Genomic DNA, 22,785 nt, shown 5'->3' on the forward strand with positions numbered 1-22,785 from the left:
CTGAGCAATTGTTCTCAGCTTCTGTTTAGTCTGAAATCTCAAGTTTCCGTTTCAGACCCGAAAAGGGATATGTGCCAAAAAGTCTGCCTAATTTCTCAAACTGCAACATTTCCCTGTTGTAAGCCTTATCCTACCTATGACACTGCCCTGCTGTGGGACACAAGACATTTAAGACACAGGTGATTCGTTAAGGAGAGTCTGTGGGCTTCTCTAGTAAATATGAAATGGACCTCTCAACCAGTTAATTTGTCAATGAACTTCCTAGAAGTGTTAAGAAGTGTTGTATACTAATAGTCTGTATTAAATTACCTAGAAAGGCTACAAGAACATGCTATTTAGTAGCTCCACTTGACCCCTGGAATCATTTTTATTTGGAAAACGGGCAACAAACATGCAGCGACTGCAGTGGCTAAAATGCAGTTAATCATGCCAGACCAAAGGCTGGAGTTTAAAATCATGTTAATTGTCATGGAGACTTTGTCCCTAGAGTGGAATATAACTGGACAAGACCACAACAAATGGAGCAAAATGCCTCTTGGAGAATTGCACCTCCAGCAATTGTCATTTCCTTTAATGCTCATTCTAAACATTTTGGAAGGAGTTCAACCAGAATTTTGGTGCAGATTCTATAGCCTTGATTTATACAAAATTTTGGCCTGTAGCTTTGCCTTGATTCAGGCTTTATTCTGTTTTTCCTCCCCCCTTCTTACAATATCACTGATCCTAATACTTGATCTCTTTAGCAAGCCCTCTTCCCTGGTACGGATACATGGGAAAAATTAGAGTGAACTCTACCCCTTTTATTACGGGTTAACCAGTGCAAGATAGATGCTCCGCACTGTGTGAGCTAAATACAGTTCCACCACTGCTGCTCCTCCCTCCTCATCCTTGTTATGATCTGGGCTGTATCTGATCATGTCATATTAAATATTTTTGAACTACAGGCACTTCCTGGTACACATATAGAAACCCAGAAAAAATTGGAGTGATTCTTGACTGGAAAACTTCTTTGAGGTATTATATAATAACAAAAGGTGTGACTAAATTTTTCTAGTAGTGATATTTCTTCTGTCTTTGATTTGTAATTCATTTTAAAAAGGTATCTGTTTCAGCTCACAGTAGATAAGCCTCCTGTGTCTATTCTCTAACTTAAAATACTAGAGACAGATGTTAGATAAAGTAAATGGTGCTTTACACAGACCTTATTATAAAAATCATATGCTATTATCTCTCAAAAGTAATTTTGATACCTTACTGTAGTTTAGGAATATTCAAAGCTGCCACTTATCAAGGAAGAGTTTCATTCTGTCCATCAAGGAAATTTTTTTCACTGGAAAAAAGCCTGTATGTTCAGGGACTAGTTTAGTGCTCCCAGCAAAATCTATTAATCACCTATAAAGGAACTGTAGCATCATAGTATGAAAAGGATTATAGCAGCAAACAGGGAAAAAGTCAAGGAAGAGCAGTTTGAGGGGGAGGGTAAGGACACACTGGCTGCCTCTGACTGTTTATGGCCTGAAAGCCTGAACAATTATCAGAACAAAACATTTTTCACAAAAAGTCAGAAAGAGTCAAATTAAGCTTGCTTTACATTAGCAAGCATATTATAAAAGATCAAAGATGCATAAAAGAATTTGTATCTGTAATCACAAAGGCATTTTAAAATATATCCCTTCAAAAGCAAGATGTTCACAATTAAAATCAATTCTTCCTTAGAGTTACATTTCTCAGACACAGATTTCAAGGTGAGAAGACTTACTCAAGTGTCTGTAGAGCAACATAAGTAGAATTAGTGTTTTCTTATTAAATTATACAGTTTTCTCCTTTTAGGCCTCTAGGGTTCTTTCATGTCTTCTCTAGTGCTCCTCATTGTCATGTTTTTAAATATTGTTATTCTACTGATATCATATGCATCTTCTGGGCATGTGCAATAAGAGATGTTAATGTGAATTGAACATATTTCCAAATGAAAAGGGGTTAAACACTGGCTGCATTATTGTTTATCTTTTTATCATTTAAAACAGTGGATATCTTCTTATTTTGAGCTACAAATAGAAGCATATACAAACCTCAAAAAAGAAACAAACAAAAAAAACCAAATCCCCACAAACCTGAAATGGATTCATGAATTGCACATTTTTACAGAAAATACAAATGTCTTTGGTAAGACTCTAACATAAGGGTAGGAAAAAAAACACAAGGCAAAAACAAAATTTGAAATTAGTAAAATAAAAATTCAGTTAGGTAGTGGTATACTTTTTTCCCCCAATTCTTTCAAACAAGAATAATTTGTTCCCCAAGGTTGTGATGAATCCACACTACAGACTTATCATGAGTAATATTACTAGAGCTAGCATAAACATATGCTGAAAGACCACTTCATTTAAAACACGTTTTTCATCCATTTACAAACACTTTAAAAATTCTTCTTCTGGACTGAAATTTCTCATGCTTCATTTCTAAGCAATTACATTAAAACTGAAAAAAAAAAATCTTTTTTTTACCTATCCAAATGTGAAAGCATAGGAGAGGAAGGTTTTCTAATATTTAAAGAGGTATCTTTACATCTGAATCATAAAAACACACGTGGATTATTTTATATCCTACTTTTTACATCACAATTTTCAAAGTCATTCCCTAGTCACAGATGTGTAGCACAGTAGGTAGGTACTCAATCACCTGCAAATCTAACAGTAGAATATCTTCAAATAGGGTAAAGATTCATTAACACTTTTATACATCTAACTACTTGCAAGTCCACCTACAAATATTTTGCAGCTGCAAAGTCTTGGCATATGCATGTTTTTAATCATGCTAGCCCTCTTTTTGAGACCCATTTTATATGGAGAAAGTTTCTTAGAAACATTTGAGGACTTGTGGGTCACAATTACAAGTAACATTATGTGATTTTAAACAAACAGTAATGAAAATAAAGTGGTTGGTTCATCCTTTTCAAACACAACTAAGTTATTTTCTCTTAACAGATGACAAAGTTCACAACAGGAAGTTCAAAATCAGTTTCTTCTTGGAAGGCATAAAATGGCAGCAACAGCCCAAGAAGCGCCCCCAGACCTGAAGCCCTAAAATAAACCCTGTTAATGTCCTTCTTCCTCCTTTCAAACCTCTGTCCTCTCTCCCCACTACACACATTACTTCAAAAGGAGAGAAATTCTTTCAAAGAATCTTGCCAATTCATCCCTGAGCAGCAAGAAAGAAAAGTAGGCTGAAGAGTCTTCTGGAGGACATTATAAAGAAAGTGAGAACAGTCAATCACAACCTACACCTGTAAATATTGGCCAAGATTACAGTTATATGGGCAATGCACATTGACACCAAACTGACTTCTGTGGACTGATCATTAGGCTCTTATGGCTGGATTCTGCAAGATAAATAATCAATGCAGAATTAGCACCTTGGAACAATTCTTTCAACTTTTGGAAGTTACAGGATTTCAGTGAATCACAGAAGGCAAACCTAGAGACAGTCTAGCCCAATCCCCTTGCTCAAAGCAGGGGCAGCTAGAGCAGGTTGCTCAGGGCTCAGGGCAGACTAATGAGAACACTTGGATTCACCATAGCTGAGAACTGAGGTTTCAATGCTATTAAAACTAAGGTCCAGAGTTTTTTTAATGGCAGTTTAAAAATTCAACACTATACATACCTCTCAGAAAAGCAGTATATATTTGCCCCCAAATAGAGTCTGATAAACTAGCTTTGAGATTTTAAAAGTCCTCAGTGCTATTTGTTTTTAAACAGAGCTGCACTGAAAACTTGTTGAAAAGCCTAGCTTCCTCAAATGCTACAAGCAAAAACAAAAATTGAAATTGTTTAGAAATGAAATTAATGGGAATATTTGCACTGTTGATTCTTGCAGCAGCAGAGTAGGCCCACTTGATTTCAGCGTCCGATGTTAAAATGTTACAAATATTCTTGCAGTTGATAACTAACATCTGTTACTAAAAAAAAAAAAAAAAAAAATTTGGAGATTGGGGGTATGGATACCACAGTGTTACAACCACAGAAGCATATTTTAACTGTCTAGATGAGAATGAGAGTCTATCTGCTAGAGACTCTACTGCAGCACAGCAGTGGAGAGCCTCGAGGCATTCTGGCTGATGCAGACCACTCCTACCGGGGGTTGTGGAGAACATACGCCAGAGTGGACTACGCAACACCCTTTAATACAGCAGAGCATCTTCTGCCCTCAGGCGCCTGCTCAGCTCTGCTGGCTAGCGTGGAAGGTGGCAGCGCCAAGCAAGCCTCATCATCAGCCTCCCTCTGATAGACAGCCCAGGACGATTGCTGCCATTAGGGTCGCTGGGGCCCCGAGCCAGAAGAGCGCACGGCGCACATTCACACACCAGTGTCATCACTTGCAACAATGTGACCAAGAGCTGTACTGGACCATTCTAGGGCTTTTACTGGTCAGGGCATTTTGAGGCTGAGACTATTTCTTACCCACTACAGGGATGGAGTATTATAGCTGGATGGAAAGGAATATGGCACAAATATTAAATAATTTTGCCCCAGGGAAAGGATAGACTTCCAAGCCTAAACATAAATAAATACTCAACTAATTCAGATCCAAAGTCTATTAAGGAAGCATGCTTGTAGATTTTAAATGATAAGGGTCCAATTACCACTTTCCTTTCATTAGTTTTTTGCTACAAATTTATACAATTGTAGAAAGGAGAACCTAATCCTAAGAGGTCATGTAAATATTTCTAAAATGCATATTTGAAAATTATTTTCTAAAAATATTTAGACAAGTGTGTTCAGGATTCCATTCAAGAAGTGGAAAAACTTGCTTAAAAATGTAAATAAAACTTAAAATTACTGATATCTCAAACTGGATTTGGGTTTACTCAAACCCTGAGAATCAGAACAAAGCATTTCAAGTTCCTCTGAAGTTTAGAAGGGCTCAGTGTAATCATCACCATTACAAGCTCTGTGCCATTTATGCAATTTAGTTTTACCAACTGTTGCACAGTGAAGAAACTCCAAGCTTACATTTTCTCATGAAATCCAACAGAAGCTTACTTACAAAAGCTTCAAAAATAAGAAGCCACAGCTACACATTCTATTAAAATTTTTAAATAGGGGGTCTGTTTTAAGAATTAAAAGTTCCAATCTTTATTGGGTGCAAAAACTGGTATTTCAGATTACCCAAAGACAATTTACATACATAAAGCTTCTCTGGAGTTCACTGTACTAATGATAAATTGTAGCTCATCACAATCTAATACTATCAAAAAATTAGCTTCTTCATAATGCCCAAATGTTTCAAGCAGACCAAAAAGCAATCAACACTGCACTTTCTGCATTACATATTAAATAAAATATATTTACACAAACCTCTATAATCAACATTTAATCTGGATTTTTAATTCATAAAAAGCTAGAAATTCCCTATAGACTTTAAAATTTAAAGAGGATCTTCTTAGATGTCACCAATTTCCTTTTTTGGTTAGCAACAAATCAGTTCATTATTTAAAATCATATCTCAGTCAGAAAACTTCACTCTTGCTAGCATCAAGAGTCAACCTACAGTAACCACTTTACCAAAAAGATGACAGTGAAGGAAAACTAATTTCCCCTACTTTGCTCTGCTAATAAGCGTCAGCAGCATTGCCTTTCCAATGGATGGTCTTCTCCAGAACCTCCAAAGGGTCGTTAGCCAGTTTCAGTAAAGAGAAAGCTACAACTGAGAAGGCAACAAGTAGCTGTGGACAGACAGGTAAAGCAACAGCAATGTGCCAACAGAACCAGCATGGGCCCATACAAAAAGAAATATTCATAAGCAGAGCAGGAAAACAGGAATAGGAGACAAAAGGACAGCCTTGTTAAGCATTCCTTTAAAAGTATGTTTGTGTTAACTGAAGAAACAGGACATATTAAAAGGATACTACATAACAATTTTAAAATTGTGATAAAAGTTAATTTAAAAACATTCAAATTGACAATGTCTCTTTCTATTAACTTTTGCAGCAGAGGAGTAGATTTAACATCTCCTTCAGTAGGGAGATAAGCACTGAGAAGTAATACAGGAATATCCCATTTGATTTACTTAAAAATGACAAACTAACTTCTAGAAAATAACTTTAATAATAAATATGACAAAGTAACTTTGAGCTGTGATAACACTATGAGGAAAAATAGACCACGAACAAGTAATAAATGCATCACTGATTTTACTGAAGCCTACTTCCAAAGTGTATTTACAGTACAACATCATAATGCTGACAAGAGAATCATCCAGTGAAGATGCATGTCTAAATTGTTTCCCTGAAACATTTCTTATCAAGTTCAAATGTCAAAATGTGTTTTATCCAAATGTTAGTTCTAGTACATCCCAATAAAAGAATTGAACAAGCAGTAGGCATGTTGCCTTAGCTGCCAAAGATGTTTAATGAAATATGAAAATTAATAAGGTTTGAGAGAGAAGTTTTATGTGAAGAGCCAATTTAATATTAGCAATAACCATAACTGCATATAGATGAACATATTTTTTTTTCCTCCAAGATTTTTATTTGGAAAGCTCCAAAGGCAGCTGAGCTGTTTGAATAACATTGAAAGATCTGATGTTACTTGAAATAATTCAACATAATTAGATACTGTCATATATTATCTGCAGGTACAAACAGGAATACAATTAAACCATTATTTTTATCTTGATAAAAAATTTGCTTTCAGGAGTTTTTGAGTGTTTGAAGAAAAGGAAAATAATGCACAAAATTCTAGAAGGACACAACTAAATTTAAACTTGCATTTCAAGCCATCAAACCAAATCTATAACCGAAAAGGGGGGGGGGGGAACGGAAATCTCATCACCCGCTTTCTCTGCCATTCTCCCTCCAATTGTCAAAACAACCCACAAACGTATCTGTTTAGTTATGCTCTGGTCATCACAAATTACATCAATGAGAATTCTGTTATTTACTTATAGCAGAATAGATCCCTTAAACTGCCGAAGCTAACTATGAAAGTCTTTCACACAAATATCTTTCCTAAAGAATGTCTGTCCATGCATGTTACATTTTCCAAAGATTTAAGGTGAGAGAGATCATTAGGTTGTCTTGTCTGATCCATGCAGTTCAGGCTATGTAACAGCCATTCTCTATATTTTCCTATAAATCCCACACATCCAGAAAGACATCCAGTCTTGATCTGAAGATACCAAGACACAAATAATCAATTTTTCCTTGATGATTTCACTCCAAGGATCAATCACTTAGATTCTTAAAAGCACATACCTTATTTCTAATTTAAACCTACTTGAATTTAACCTCCAGACACTCATTCTTGCTTTATCCTTTTTTGTTATATTGAAGTGCCCACAGCAACTAGTTTGTTCCCCCAGTTACAATATTTTGTCCTGCGATCTTAGCATACCTGTTTTCCATTCTCTGTGCACCAGAAATTATATAGTTTCCACAATGCACCACTTGAATCGCAGAATTTTTTTCTATAGATAAACTATATGTAAGTCAAATTACTTGACAAATCTGATTTATGATAATACAACCATATGAAGGGAAGACAATACAAATGGGATGAGCTTGTTAAATATTTCTACAAACACATCCTTAAACAAACAGGTTGGTATAAATAGGTTGGAATCTACAAAAGCAATAGGTAATTTACCAAAACATATTATCTACCTGAATTGGCTATATTCCTTTACATTTTGTTCATTCTCTCAGTTCTGTGCTATCAAAAGGTACCAAAAGCATTTCTCTTTCACCAAGTGTTAACAAAGATGTAAACAAAACCATTACTATGATTCTTAAGAATCTACTAGGCTTCATTTCTCTGACATTCCTTTCAGTATCTTTTTAAAATTACACATTTTAAAGGTGCAGCTTTATTTATGCCAAAGGAAAACAAGTTTGACACAACAGCTAACAAAACTAAATGCTGTTCCAACTATATTCTTTGTCTTCTCTGTTCTCCCAGTTGTTCCTGCTGAAAGGGCCTGGTACCAAAGAAGGTGCTTCACATAGCTTGTGCTTTTTGATGTCTGCTTCTAGACATACTGTTTCTTACCTCCATATCATGAACTATGACAAATGGATCATTTCTCATTCCCTCCACTTATTCATCATTGACAAGACTGCTGGAATCCAGTTATAAGAAGGAATTCTCGACAGGCACCTTCAGTTACAGCTAATGCCTTTTCAAGCTGAAATAACCTACTCAAAGACCCTTTGAGACACACAGCATGTATATATTCTCTGCCTCTTGTGCCCTGAAAACATCAGGAGTATGCTGAAGCATCTCCTGTTGCTGTGGCTTCTTTTGATGTCATTTATGAAGCTTTTAAGACTGCCATGCACTTTCTTGATCAGAAAAGTCAAGAGTCCAGACAACCATAGGTCCCAGTTTCAGCATCATACAGAATTAGTCTGACTTAAGGTGCAACACGGGTAGGACTCAGATCTGCACTGTTAACAGCCTCTAAAAGCCAATAGCTTGAAATCAGGAGTAGAAAAGAACATTTTATGTAACTGCAGAGGGGAAGAGCCCTTGCTGTATTGACAGACACACTGTATTTGCTTTTCAGTCCTGGAAGATTCTCAAGCTATCAGACACAGAAGTAATTAAAGTCAAATTTTCAAGTTTCCCTAAAATCGAAGTTATTTTTCTTTTTTTATTCAAAGTTTGTAATATTTGAGCTCAGGGTACTGAGAGAATTTTTTAGCAGCCATCCAAATGTCAATTTCCTGAGGTTTAGTACTCAAACAACCCTGAGCAGATTTTCAGAGGGAGAGTTGGAGGCTTCTATCCAATCTTTGGATCTGTCTGAAAATTTTCATTTCTTCCAGATAACTTAACAGTGTTGATACTTCAAAGGGAAAAGGAACTTTTTTTCCCAGCCATTTCCTATTATTCTTTAAAAACACATGCAACTCACATATACACACTCCCTAACAGAGATCCAGGATAAAAAGTTTCCTCTCAAAGGTAAATCTATCAGTTAAAAGCCACTGAAATTAAGGTACATAATGTAGAGTGTTAGAGAACCTAAAATAATCTGACCACCTAACCTAAGCTTCTGCTATCATCATCAACTATAATAGTACAGTTTAAATTCAAATAAATAAATAAATCTATATACCACATCTCACAACAATAAAGGCAGCCCAGTAAGAGCTGAAATGCAGAACAGCAAATGTGGTTTCACAAATGAATAGGTATGAAGTTTGGCAGAATCTCAACTTAAGTAAAAACATATTACTGGCAATCTCACAAAACTGGAAAAATGCTTACCTTTCCATTATGTTCCTACAGAACGTCGACTTGAAGACAAAACACTATCCAAATATACAACCAGGTCAGACTGTGCAATAATACTCAGTCTTAGTACCTCACAAATCAAAGGATACATTATGGATTTATATCATTTTAATCTGGATGCTATCAATATTAATCACTCTGTATATTTGGATGCCTCTACTTAAATTAACTCCTGACAGGGCTCCATAAGTAATCCTGCTTTTTTACATGGTGAAGAGCCTAAATTAATTTTCTTAATCATTCCTGGTAAAAAGTTACCAATTCTCACAGCTATTTCACAACAAAATCACTTAAATACACACAAGCACATATTTCTAATGCCTCTATGAAGAAGATAATACAATAATATCCCAAATACCACAAGTATCATATATTTTAGACGGAAAGACAATACTGAGGTAAATCATAAGTTAACAATTTTACTAGTTTTAATTTATTTACATTCACATTTGAGTATTAAAGACTTTGTTAGCGTGGCAGTACCATACACAAATTCTGCACCACCACCAGTAAGTTTTCAACGATCCGCAAATCAAAAAATATATCAAAAGCAAACATTCACCATCATTCAGTTTAGCCACTATCTAATTGCTCTTGGCTTCCGTTTGAGCAGGTAACATCCGAATCTGATCATAATCCATTGCCATTAGCAAACAGAAGTGGAGGTGACTACACTCAAACATAAAAAGGAAGAGTACAAGAGGTGGAAGCAGGGGCAGGTGACTCAGGAGGAATTTAGAAACTGAGTGAGCATGGGGTTAGGAAAGCCAAAGCCCATCTGGTGAGGGTTGTGACGAGCAACAAGAAAGGTTTCTACAAGTACATGAGCAGCAAAAGGAAGACTAGGGAAAATGTGGGCTCGCTGCTAAATGGGGCAGGAGCCATGGGGACAAAAGACACAGAAAAGGCCAAGGCATTCCATGCCTCAGTCTTTACCAAGAAGACCAGCCTTCAGGAGTCCCTGGCCCCTGGGACCAGAGGGAAAGTCTGGAGCAAGGAAGACTTACCCTCAGTGGAGGAGGATCAGGTTAGGCACCATTCAGAAAAACTGGACGTACAACAGTCCATGGGACCTGGTGGGATGCACCCACAAGTGCAGAGGGAGCTGGCCAGTATCACTGCTAGGCCATTCTCGATTATCTTTGAAAGGTCATGGCGATCAGAAGAGGTTTCTGAGGAGTGGAAGAAAGCAAGTGTCACTCCTATCTTCAACAAATGCAAGAAGGAGGATCTGGGGAACTACATGCCATGCAGCCTTACCTCAACCCCTAGGAAGGTGATGGAGCACCTAATCCTGTATAATACTTCCAGACACATGAAGGACAAGGTGATTGGGAATAGTCAGCATGGATCTACAAAGAGGAAAACATGCTTAACCAAACTTGACTATCGTCTTCTACAATGAGCTGACTGACTTGGTGGATGAGGAGAAAGCAGTGGATGTTGTTTATCTCAACTTTAGGAAGGCTTTTGACACTGTCTCCTATACCATCCTCATAGACAAGCTGATGAAGTAAGGTCTAGATAAGTGGAGACTGAGGGGAACAGAAAACTGGCTGAACTGCCAGGCTCAAAGAGTTGTGATCAATGACGCTAAGACCAGCTGGAGGCCAGTCACTAGTGGTGTCCCCCAGGGGTTGACACTGGGTCCAGTACTGTTTAACATCTTCATTAATGACCTGGATGATGGGATCAGTGTACCCTCAGCAAGTTCACAGATGATACAAAACTAGGAGTATTATCTGATACACCAGTTGGTTGCACTGCTATTCAAAGCAAACTCAACAGGCTGGAGAAATGGGCAGAGAGGAACCTCATGAAGTTCAAAGCAAAGTGCCAAGTCCTGCATCTGGAGAGGAACAGCCCCTTGCCCCAGTATACACTGGGGCCAACCAGCGGGAAAGCAGCTTGCAGAGCAGGACCTGGAGGTCCTGGCAGACACCAAGTTGACCATGAGTCGGCAATGAACCCTTGTGGCAAAGAAAGCCAATGGTATCCTGGGCTGCATCAGGCAGAATGTTGCCAACAGGTCAAAGGAGGTGATCCTTCCCCTCTACTCAGCACTGGTGAGGCCATACCTGGAGTGCTGGGTCCACTTCTGGGCTCCCCACTGTAAGACAGACATGGATTCACTGGAGCAAGTGCAGCAAAGTTCCACAAAGATGATTAAGGGATTGGAGCATCTCTTATACAAGGAGAGGCTGAGAAAGCTGGGATTGCTCAACCTGGAGAAGTGAAGGCTCAGGAGGATCTTATCAATGTGTATAAATACCTGATGGGAGGGTATCAGGAGGACAAGGCCAGACACTTCTCAGTAGTGCCCAGTGACAGGACAAGAGGTAATGGGCACAAATTGAAAACACAGGAAATTCCACTTGAACATAAGAAAACAATTCTTCACTGTGAGGGTGGTTGAACACTGGAACAAATTGCCCAGAGAGGTTGTGGAGTCTCCATCCTTGGAGATATTCAAAACCCAGTTGGACATGGTCCGTGGCAACCTGCTCTAGCTGATTCTGCTTGAGCAGGGGATTGGACTAGACAAGTTCCAGAGGTCCCTTCCAACCTCAGCAATTCTATGAACATGTGGTTAGGAGGAAAAAGCAAAAAAGACAAAAAACAACCACCTACAGTGACAATGAATCATACATGCTAATTTTTGAGGCTCTTAAAATAGTGCTGCAGAAGTTTACCTGAATGCCTAAGCTTTTCTGTTTTGTTTGAGACCAGTATTAACATCAAGTTTGGAACATTCAGGGCTCACATAATTAAACCTTCACAATCCTGGCTGCATAAGGACCTTGATTCCTTTTCTGCCTATAGTGTCTCACAGTAATTGACTAGATCATTACCTTCTAAGCCTTATGATGAATAGACACCATTTTAAAACATGCTCTGGAGTAACATAAAACAAACATTCTTCAGCTCATTCCAGCCAAAAAAAATGTATTATTGGGCAAGTATTTATAGATACTGCTTGAACGCTTACTGTGAGAAGCAACAATATATCATTAGGTTGCACTTTTCAACTGAAGTCCCCACCAGTTTTAAGTTTGGACATGTACACTGTCCATTCACTCCTGCAAACAATTAGGGGAGGGAAAGGAACAGGACAGGGAAACTATCCTCTTGTCAGAATATGCTGTATTGAAAAGACAATGCACAGGAATGCACAGCTCAAAAGAGCTTTGGTGTGAGCAGAAGGCAGCTAGAGGTGCATGTAGCCTTTTGCAAGACACTCCTCCTGCACACTACAAAACTCCCATAACCACATTTGAGGGCTTCTGTCTGGAGGAAGTACCATGAAAATGCCTTGCCCTTTATTCCCTGACAGTACCTTGGTTCCTTTTGCACAGCTTCCTCTACCAAGTACCGAATTTCTCAGACTTCTTGCATTCCTCAAAGCATTCTGAGAACTTGGCCACTCCCTACACATCTCTTAAAAAAAAGGGTCCTATGTCTTTTCCTGCTGAGAAGCTGGCATACACAGTGCAGAGACCCATATGCAACCTTTCAGACACAGACTGCAGCTTATAAGTTTCATCCTTCAATGTGCCTACCAACACTCGAGAAATCATGTGAGTGAGCTGAAAGCCATCACAAGGAAGGGTGGTTTGGTGACCCTTCAGAGAAAGAAGATTGTTGGACTGAAGGAAGAGGTAACGAGAACAATGACTCTGCGAGAGACAAGTACGTTACAGTATCGCCTGTATGAGCTCTTCATGGAGACTTTCTTCAAGACAAAACTGAGAACAACAGTGTGCTGTTGACCAAACAGCACAAAAAAGGTTACGTCCAAAGGATATAATCATAACAAATAACAATAACCTAAATAAGCTTTTTATTTCAAAATGAAGTTATTTTTAACCTCTGAGGTACCCCCTTGAGGTTTTTTTCTCTCAAGTGAGTTTTTGAAATGAGATGCGTAGTCTTGCACCATGAAGGTACTCTGTACAACACACATATTCCATAACTGCTCCCAAAGGCCCGACAGACACACTCAGAGCAGAAGTACTAGCACTGTTCATTGTATATCTTTCTTTGCCTGGCTTCTCTGAATTACCTTTTAGATTTTCAACTTTTTCTTGTTCTTCTGTTTGCAAATATTTTTTCATATGCTTCCCCTTCTTCACCTGACTTCTGCTATACAGCAATAGCAGATGCCTACTAGCTCGTTATCTAAAAAACACCATGTTTTATTTATTTATCTGAAAATATCAAAGATTTCTACAAGGAAATAGCACCCCTGTGTACAAATTACTGCTCAGTGGGCAACATAAAATAAGATTGAAAGTAGAAGTTATTTTGCAATCCTGAATATGACAATGACTTCTCCCTCTATGAGAAAAAAGAAAAAAATATATATATATTCGGGGCAGGGAATTATTGTGATAAAGTTATCACATTGACTATCTGATTTGCAAGACTGGATTTGAGATCAGTACATTTCCAATTAAAGAGTAAACAGAGGTGCCCTTGAACACACTGTTATGTGCTTACCAGCTTTTTGGCCTAAAATTTTTCCTAATTTTATAGAAGCAATTCTTATGTTTAATAACTTTACAATGTCTAATGAGATTTACACATATATAACTTTTTAAATCACTGTTTGATACTACCGTTACTATGATTTTCTCTTGAAAGGATAAAACAAAGAAGAGAAGTTTTGTGAATAATTCCTCCCCACACACCAAAACTATTTTCCCATAGATTGTCCTGGACCTGAGTCAAATGACATGTTCTAGTGATCTGGAAAAATTGACTTTTTCTCCTCTAGATTTAGATTTCTTTCACTAGTTACTTTTTTCCCCCCTGCCTGCATTTCACATTGCTAAAGTCTAGACTCCACATATAACTTTCTCCTTTCTGTACTTAAAGGAATTCATAATCTCTTTAGCCGCACTGACACACTCCCAAATAGACAGTGTTCTCATCTTAACAACAGTAAAGTTGTTTCTCTGAAACAGAATTCAAATAAGAGGCTATTCCATAATTATTCTTATTTCCCTCATTGTTATCAAGACCATTTCACAGCTTCAATGTATTACTTTTAAAATCTGTTTCAAGAATTTCAATTTCATGCTATACAAGCCAGAAATTATCATCTATTTCACCTGTGCCATTTATGTGTTTCTTCATCGCTTCCCCTTATTTCCTTCTGAAAAAACTCAGAAAATGGTTCAAGATCGTACTACTACCTACAGTAAACCTTTATAATAAGCAACATAGCTAGGGGGAAAAAAACCAAATCTTTCCTTTCCTAGACTGCTTCAGAATCTAAGAGGACTTCTGAATTTCTCTTTTGAACATAGGATGGATTCAGCTCAACTTAGATAACAGTTTGTGGTTGTAACAGGAACAAACCTCAGATACCATTTTGAATGCTGCTACTTGTTACAGTTCATACTGTGCTGAACATATTCAGACTAATTACTACCAAAACTTATGAATAATCAAGTGTAGCAAGAGGAGAAAGCCTCTATGCAAAGTAAAGTTCCAGTTTACAGGACAGTCTCAAATACAAACATACACAAAATGATTGTTTACTTGAAGTGTACTTGACCATATTTTATGCAGTTTCGATAAATAATCACAATGGATAATTACTTGTAAGGAAGGGACAAAAGACAGCTTGGTTGGAAAGCAGTACAGTACATAGTTTTAAATATTTTTACTGATTATATCCTCTTCACACACATTTTAATCTGTTGCTCAATAAATTGTTTCTTTGTTATTTAGAACTTCTCATGACTCCATTAGAGCCTGAAAGAAATGAAAGCAGCACAAAGGTTCTTCAGTGAACAGGTCAGATGTGCGTGCACTGTTTCTGCAGAATATGTATTCCTTTTGCAAAAATTTTGCAAACTATTTTCTACATTCTGTATTAGACATCTTATGACTTAAGATGTGTTGATGCAGGTAATAAACGTGTCATTGATATTGTTATATTGCCTAACGGACCAAAATAACAACTTAAAGTAAATATAATCAAAATGAAATAGGAATAAAGTTTCCCATATCCCTACCCACCCCCCACCCTGGACTCTCAACAGACTTGAAACAACTGCATTAATGCAGCAAGCAATAGCTTGTAAAAGGATGCAAACCAGCTGAAACATTTGACAGACAGTGTTAAATACCAGAGGATTCATATCAACCACTTTATTTGAAAAGGTGCTTTGATGTTGGCTATCTTTCATGTACCTCTTTCATGGCACATTAATTTACCCCATCTCAGTTTTCCTTATTAAGTCCCAAGGTCGTATCTAGAGTTACAGCACTGTGGGTACCTGATGAAATACGGATTAATGCTGCATGAGCACTGAATAAATAAAACCACTTCTGTTAACCACTCAAACAAGTTTTACAAGTAGTTCTGAACTTCATTCGGCAACTAGACTTCAGACATCTTAATCCCCCCGCACTGCTTTGAAACCTAATTATCATAATGTGAACCCGAATGTTAGGTCCCTTTCAAACTTAGTGCTATGAAGCAGAAAAGTAATGGGAATTAAGCTAGTGTAACATTAGAAATGTAGAGGCACAGAACTGGAAAGTGGCATTTGTTAAAGCTGAGAGAGTATAATGTAGATATTCAACAACATAAAACACATTAAAATTGAAAGGGATATTTAAAGCATGTGCAGACACCTATAAAGTACAAATGGACCAAAAACCCTGTAGAACAAACATTTCCAAATCAATTTCTCGCCACCAAATTCCAACTTCAAAAGGTATTAAATGGTCCTATTCTACTTCAGCAGAACATTTCTAAGTATTCTAAAAGAGACAATTTAAACATTAAAGAAAACCAAATGAGAACTTTACAAGACATTACAGATTTTCCCTGATTTGTCACAGTACAGAAATGTTTGAACTTAAGGAGCAGTAAATTTTCAATTAGATTGCTTATAAAGCCTCAAGAGTCAGAAAACATTTTGCTGAAGGTGACAAAAGGATTTTGTATCAAGTTTAAAACAAAGCATAACAAAAACAAACACCAAGCCACCCACAAAACAACCAAAAACACACTTGCCTGTCTCTACTCTTACTTTACAGCTTGTTGAAAATCATGACCAATTCACAGTACCTATCAAACTTTTTTGATATGAGCTGAAATACTTTATTCTAAGTTTGGATTAATATAACAAGTAATTAAATAAGGTTGGCCAGCAAAAATGCTTGTATTGTGACAATGGAAACATTCAGGCAGAAAAAATTGCAATTTTATTTTTCTAAATATGATTGAGTTGTTTGTGTTATCCTACTCTAGCATAGCTCACCCATCATTCAGATAGTTTTCAGTCCCAAGATACCTAGAACTGACAGCAGTCAAAAGAAACCACAGTTGCAGTGATCTAAATATGGAACAGGATTCCTGAATTTTTCAGGATTTTAATTTAATCCAAAAGGCCAATGAAATCCTAAAAGTTTATCATCTGCCATGTTAATGCTGACACACTGTTGTTTCATTTACATTTCTGGTCCTGTTAAAACAAATACACTTGTCTAAAACAGAACATCTGTTTTGGTTATAATACATTGTATCTTTGGCATGAACTCACAATAGAACTAACATAAATAATCAAGAATATTTATTGAACCTTGTAACAAAAACTGATTTGTAACAAAAAACCTAACGACCAGATATGACTGTCTCTGGGCTCTAGCCCAGTCGTAATCTAAGTCAATAAACAAAGCTCTACAAGGGAAACTACATTGGGGAGGTGGGGGGTGGGGGAAAGGGGTCCTGCAGTTATTTAGGTTGGATGTAGGTATCTGAAAGTGTGTTGGTTATAAAAATATTGAAAAATATTTGCTTTAAATCAAAAATTGTCAAACTGAGTCCAGAGAGGTTTTTAAAGCCACAAAAGAAAAAAAAAAAAAGCGTGCCATATGCCTCATTTCCTATCACTGTCTACACCGATTTGTCTTGTCAGAAAAGTTCAGTAAAACTATACGTAGTATGTAATTGTCATTGCTGAGGACTTATTTGAATAGCTTGGCTTTTACATATTTATTGGTACTAGAAAAACACAAAGTGATGATCAAATAAAATACCGTGATAAATAAATATCAAATAAATGATTGATAATTCATAATTGGTTTATTGATAATAAATATCAAATAAAATATCACAATGTTTTTAAGAGACAAACTTAACTGGCTTCCATGAAGAAAATTATTCTGAAAATCTCTCAATACTGGTACAGCTTAAGTATATGGACTGGAAGTAAAAGAGTAAGAACAGGCTATTTTTATTTATTTATTTGTTTGTTTATTTTTTAAGAAAAATCACTTCTGATCCCTATCTCCACTTTTAACTATAAATTTAAGTAGTATCATCTTGCAGGCTTTATTTGCAAAAGAAGTTAAAGTCTGTAGCTCCTATCAGCCACCTCTCTTGAATGACAGCTTAAAACATTGATTGAAATTTTGTTTTTAAAGTCCTATAAAACAATCCAGCCCCATCTGCCAGGCGACTTTCTTTGGGGTCCTTTGGGGTCCCGAACTCCAGTACGATTGGCTTTTCTCCAAAATCTGCATATAGCAATGAACTGAGTTCAATTCCACTGGGCAGGGATTTCTGCCTTCCCGCCGTTCAGTGCATGAGTGTGAGAGGCCGAACGCTTGGAAAATGGTACAGTGTTAAACTGTAATAGAATGCAGTTGCACTTAAGTACTTTCTTTTTCTTTTCTTTTTTTTTTTTAAACAGTTCAAACAACTGAATTCAATTGTAAGCCCATTTGCCTAGTGCTGCAACCTTCTGAAGCAGATCTTCTTTAAGCATGAACTGTTCCAAAGTTACTTAAATTGGTTTCTTATAGACTTAAAATGAAAACCAACAATTTATACAGATCACTTGATCCAAAAGTATACTACAGGTTTCCATCAAACTAATTAAAGAGCTGTGTTCAACCTACAGGTAAACAAAGCCCTCACATTTTCTCTATCATGAGAAAAGGTACAGGAGAAAAACTAATCAAGGGAAGACTTAGTACGTGGAAAGTGAAGAGTCAGTCGCACAGAACATGCTTTCTTACAGCATCAAAACACTTTTAAAGATGACTGACAGAGCTCATTCTTCCATTTCATCTTTCATGGTCCCTCTCAAAAGGTAGCAGTGACTTTGCAACATATGCCTGCTGTGACCTACTGTTCAAATGATCATTCTCTACTAGCTGCTCCACATTTAGCAAAGATACTTATGCTTTTAAGCTCAGACTTAAGTATTAAAAGGCCTGACATGAATTCCAGGCATTTTATTGGATTATTTGGGGGAAGAGGGGGAAAATCATCATTACTTTCTGCTACTAAGAAATACCAAGGAGATTAAGAAGAAAGTTTTCTGGAGCTAGAATGGGGACAGAGTAGCTACTTTGCAGGATTCAGTGGCAAGGCTGTGAAACACAAGCACTAGATAATGCAATGAGATGCCTATAAAACTGGTTTAGCAGAAAGGGCAACATGGGAATCCTCATCTTGAAGAAAGAAACTCAGTCAAGAATGTCAGAATAGGACAAAAGACATCAGGACTGCAAGCCCAGCTTATCTGTAAGCCTACATACATACACACACTCCAGATGGTAGTATCTGCATAGTACAGTATCAAAAAGTTCATCTATAACATGTAGTGCAATAAAAACTTAAAATCTTCCTTCTTTATTTTACTATATAGTACCTCAGTGTTCTACATACAGATTCTGAGGTAGGGACCAACTTTTCATCATTTATGAGCATAACACAAGGAAACCATTAACATCACTACAATATAAAGAAATAGTGAGATTAAATACTACTTTGATTATGCTATTTTTTTTTTTGCAATAATTATTCTTGTGGATCAACAATTACATTTACATATTTTTCCTACAAACACCAAAACAAATTCTGGAAAAATTTAAAATTCACCAGTGGTCCTAAGTAAAAATGAGCCACCCTGACCCCCCCACCCCTCCCCAAAATCTGACACTACTAGACAAAGCAACCTACTTGACAACCTCTATGACTTCTGCCTCATACTAATTCCTATTTCACAACAGTTTTTATCAGTTCCAAGAACTTAGTAGTTCTATCAGCTCAAAATCAATACTGATAATAATTTTGCAAATTCTGTAGTCTTGCTCTACAAACAGGGAGAAAATAGAAAAACAGAAGAAACCACAGTAAGAAAACCACCCAGAGTATTATATAAATAAATTTTGTTGTATGACTAAACAGTTGCTTGCATTTTGTAGCATATGATGAAAAACTATTCAAATCAAATGACTATGGCTCCTTCAGACAAGGAACAAAGTGTTTATGCTACCATAAAGGATTTTTAAACTGCTTGAGGTGAACAACAGTGAAATTTACTATTTGCCAAAAAACTCAGTGTGAAGTGTTTGCCATTCTGTACTGTCTATACAAATCCACTTTTTGGGGGTTGAATTCAGTAGACAGCATACACAACTTTTCAAAAGCTTGAACGGTCTCTTTCCTTTGCAAAGAATTTAAAAAATCTGAAAACCCCTGCTATGTCTCTTGAAATAAAAAGCAGATTGAAGCATCAATCTTGTTGCAAATTTATACTCATCATAGAAGCAAAGAACAGTGCTATGAAATAATAGCGTCATTTCACAGGAACAATACATTGTTGAACATTTCTGTAAGATAACTTTATAACCTATGGAGAGGAGGGTCCATTAAATGGAGTAGTAGTTTGAACAGAAATAGGTGATGTCTTTTTAAAAAATTTAGACAATGTATTTCAGTATGCTAACACAGTAAAAACTAAATATTGCTTCAGCACAAAGAGTAATCCAAGATTTAAGTCACAAAAAAGGTTAAGGGAAAAAAAACCCCAAGTGTGAATAAAAAATTAAGAGCAGTTCTGCATGATGGAAAAGAAAGCAATATAGAATGGCTATCATTCAAACCAAAAGCAGAATAGTTTAGCTTGAGTTCAACAAACTAATGTATAAAATTTGAAGCTGTAACAGGATAAATACCTTCACAACTTTCTGCTGGATATTAACAAAATATTTTCTTGCGGACCTCTCTCTGCCCAGGATTAGCAAATATTCCATACCATAGACAACACGAGCATTAACATTTGCGTTTAAACCTCATTGATCAGGAAGTTAAACACACAGTGCAAACACAAGTCCTTGGCGTAGGTTTAAGCTGCTAGGCTGCCAGACTCTGTTATAACAGTAATGGCAACAGAGAGAGCTTCAAGAAGAGGAACTTCAGTGAGTGTCTCTTACTGACTCAGAGAACTACCATCTTGCTCCAAAGAGCTTCAGCCATCTTCCCTTGGCTAGAAGGATGAGTCAGCATGACTCAGCAGAAAAAGAAGATGAGATGACAGAAAGAACCACTTCAAAAATTATACTTAAAAATACCTGTTAAGTTAAAATGTGAAGAGATGAACATCACAGAAAGCAAAGCGATCTTACCAGTAAACGACATCCAACGGTGCAAAGTATTTCTTCATAATTAAGTCAGCAAAGTAAGCTTCTGTTTCTCTGCAGGCTGTGCCATTGCCAATCACAACAGTGCTACAGCTTTGCACAGGGTTTAAAGAAAAAAAACAAAGGTTATTCTTAATTATTCTTTTAAGGTTTTTTTACAGACAGTTTTGATACACAATAATTTTGATGTACAATTACTTTGCATAATACAGGGCTTATATTTAATAAGAACACATACCTCAGGAGGATCTTGGAACCTCACAAAGATTAGCATCTTTACTGGAAACCAGACTTAAAATATAAAAATTAAAAAAAAAAAAAATCAAGCCCGATAAGGCACAATAGGGGAAAGGAAGGTTGCAAGACTAGTAAGACTAGTGATATCACATTGTGTTTAACAGGTCTTCAGTACGACAGTTCGAGAGATGAGGCAAAATTTTCACTCATTTGTGATGGAATTGAACAGTGGCAATACTAACAGAGAAAACAAAAATGATGCTTCATATTCATAAAAGAAAGGTAATGTATTCACAGTCCTCGAACCCTTCTAACCTCGTATTTCCTTCATCTGTATAAGTCACAAAAAAGGGCAGAAGCCCAAGCAATCAGAATTTCAGTTCCTTAATAGGAACGTTATAGTTTGCAACAGCTTGCAAGGTTACTCCCTCTGAACGTCCCCAACACAGCCAGGCAGCCACCAAACCACCATGTTTAAAGGCAAACTAATGCTTAAAGACAAACCAGACTGTATACAGTGGCAGTTCAGCAGCTGATTCAGTGGACCAGCTGTCTGTCCACAGGGGATCCCAAAAGATCTAACTACAATAACCCTGTAATCACACTGTCCTCATCTGTGAGTCAGTCCAGAGTTCTATCCAGGCAAGATTTCCTTTGCTTAACACAACTCTTCTGAAACTAAATGTGGCTTTTCAAACAGGCAAGCATTGGTCAGTGATTTTATTTGGAAAGGAGGACAAGGACATGAGATGGGGGGGCCAAACCTGTTCGTTAGCTGAATGTTAATTTCTACTCCTAAAAATTAAACGGATCAGCAGAGTTTTATGGAGATACATTCATATCATGCAGTTTTAGTCACAGTCATTCTTTGATTTCACATGCTTCTAAAAGATACGTATCATAAAAGCATGAACACAGACCGAAAGAAAAATAAGCCCTGAGCTACGTAAAAGAGTAATTCCAGTTAAATCAGTAGAACTCTGATTCCACCCAAAGGCCAGTCTTGATATAGTGAAGATTTCTATTAGATTTAGTAAGAAATAATAAGTGGAAGCTTCCTTAGCATACTTGTATTGTAGAAGATGCCTCTTTATCTTCTCAGCTTCACGAAATCCTTGACCAGAGTGCAAGTAGACGACATCAGTATGGAGTATCTGACCTAGAACAATGAAAGACAAAGCCATTGATAAAAACAGGGATCCAAAAGCTATTTCCTATTTCCTGCTGAACTACTAAAGTAATTTGATGATTCACACAGAAAGCTTTTTAATAAACCATCCTTCCCTTTCATTTTTATATCTTATTATAAAAATAATTATGGTGGGTGGAGGACAGAAATGCTTTGGCTGCCAGAGCAAAATTGAGTTGACACATTTTCTAGGTCCTTGAAGACATATCCACATAACAAATAATGACGATCTAGTCACATTAAGAAAATAAAACATATTATGTTATCAAAGAGAAAAACAGCAATTCACTGAAAAGGACTTATTGCTATAGCCTTGTACATTTTACAGATCCATTAAAGAGAAATGAAAATTAGGAATCCAGATTTAGACTTGCAATCCAGAAGCCAGAACTCCAATGCCAGCTCTTGCCATAACCTCATCTATCAAATCTGGAAACAACTCGGTATTAACTGGTATTGATAGCTCATGGTACAGTAAAGTTTGAGCTGCCATTGCAATCTAATAACCATTTACTTTACCTTTATTAGCATTTCAGCACATGTGAATGACAAAACTTCTCTTCCTCCCTGCTGAGTGGACATATTCTCAGAGAACAGGCAAAGACA

At 36.9% G+C, this 22,785-nt stretch overlaps 1 protein-coding gene across 5 annotated transcripts in view; it reads right to left on the bottom strand.

Annotated features, from left to right (window-relative positions):
* Positions 1-22,785, bottom strand: part of SRBD1 (S1 RNA binding domain 1) — a 144,468-nt gene that overhangs the window by 84,869 nt on the left and 36,814 nt on the right. For all 5 annotated transcript variants that reach the window (XM_067293159.1, XM_067293160.1, XM_067293157.1 and 2 more), the window contains 2 exons: positions 22,059-22,149; positions 20,739-20,846 (listed from right to left, as the gene is read on the bottom strand). In XM_067293159.1, the coding sequence (XP_067149260.1) occupies positions 20,739-20,846; positions 22,059-22,149 (199 nt within the window). The remainder of the gene's footprint in view (positions 1-20,738; positions 20,847-22,058; positions 22,150-22,785) is intronic.

This window comes from Apteryx mantelli, chromosome 3, assembly GCF_036417845.1.
Source record: "Apteryx mantelli isolate bAptMan1 chromosome 3, bAptMan1.hap1, whole genome shotgun sequence".
NCBI classification, from domain to species: Eukaryota; Metazoa; Chordata; class Aves; order Apterygiformes; family Apterygidae; genus Apteryx; species Apteryx mantelli.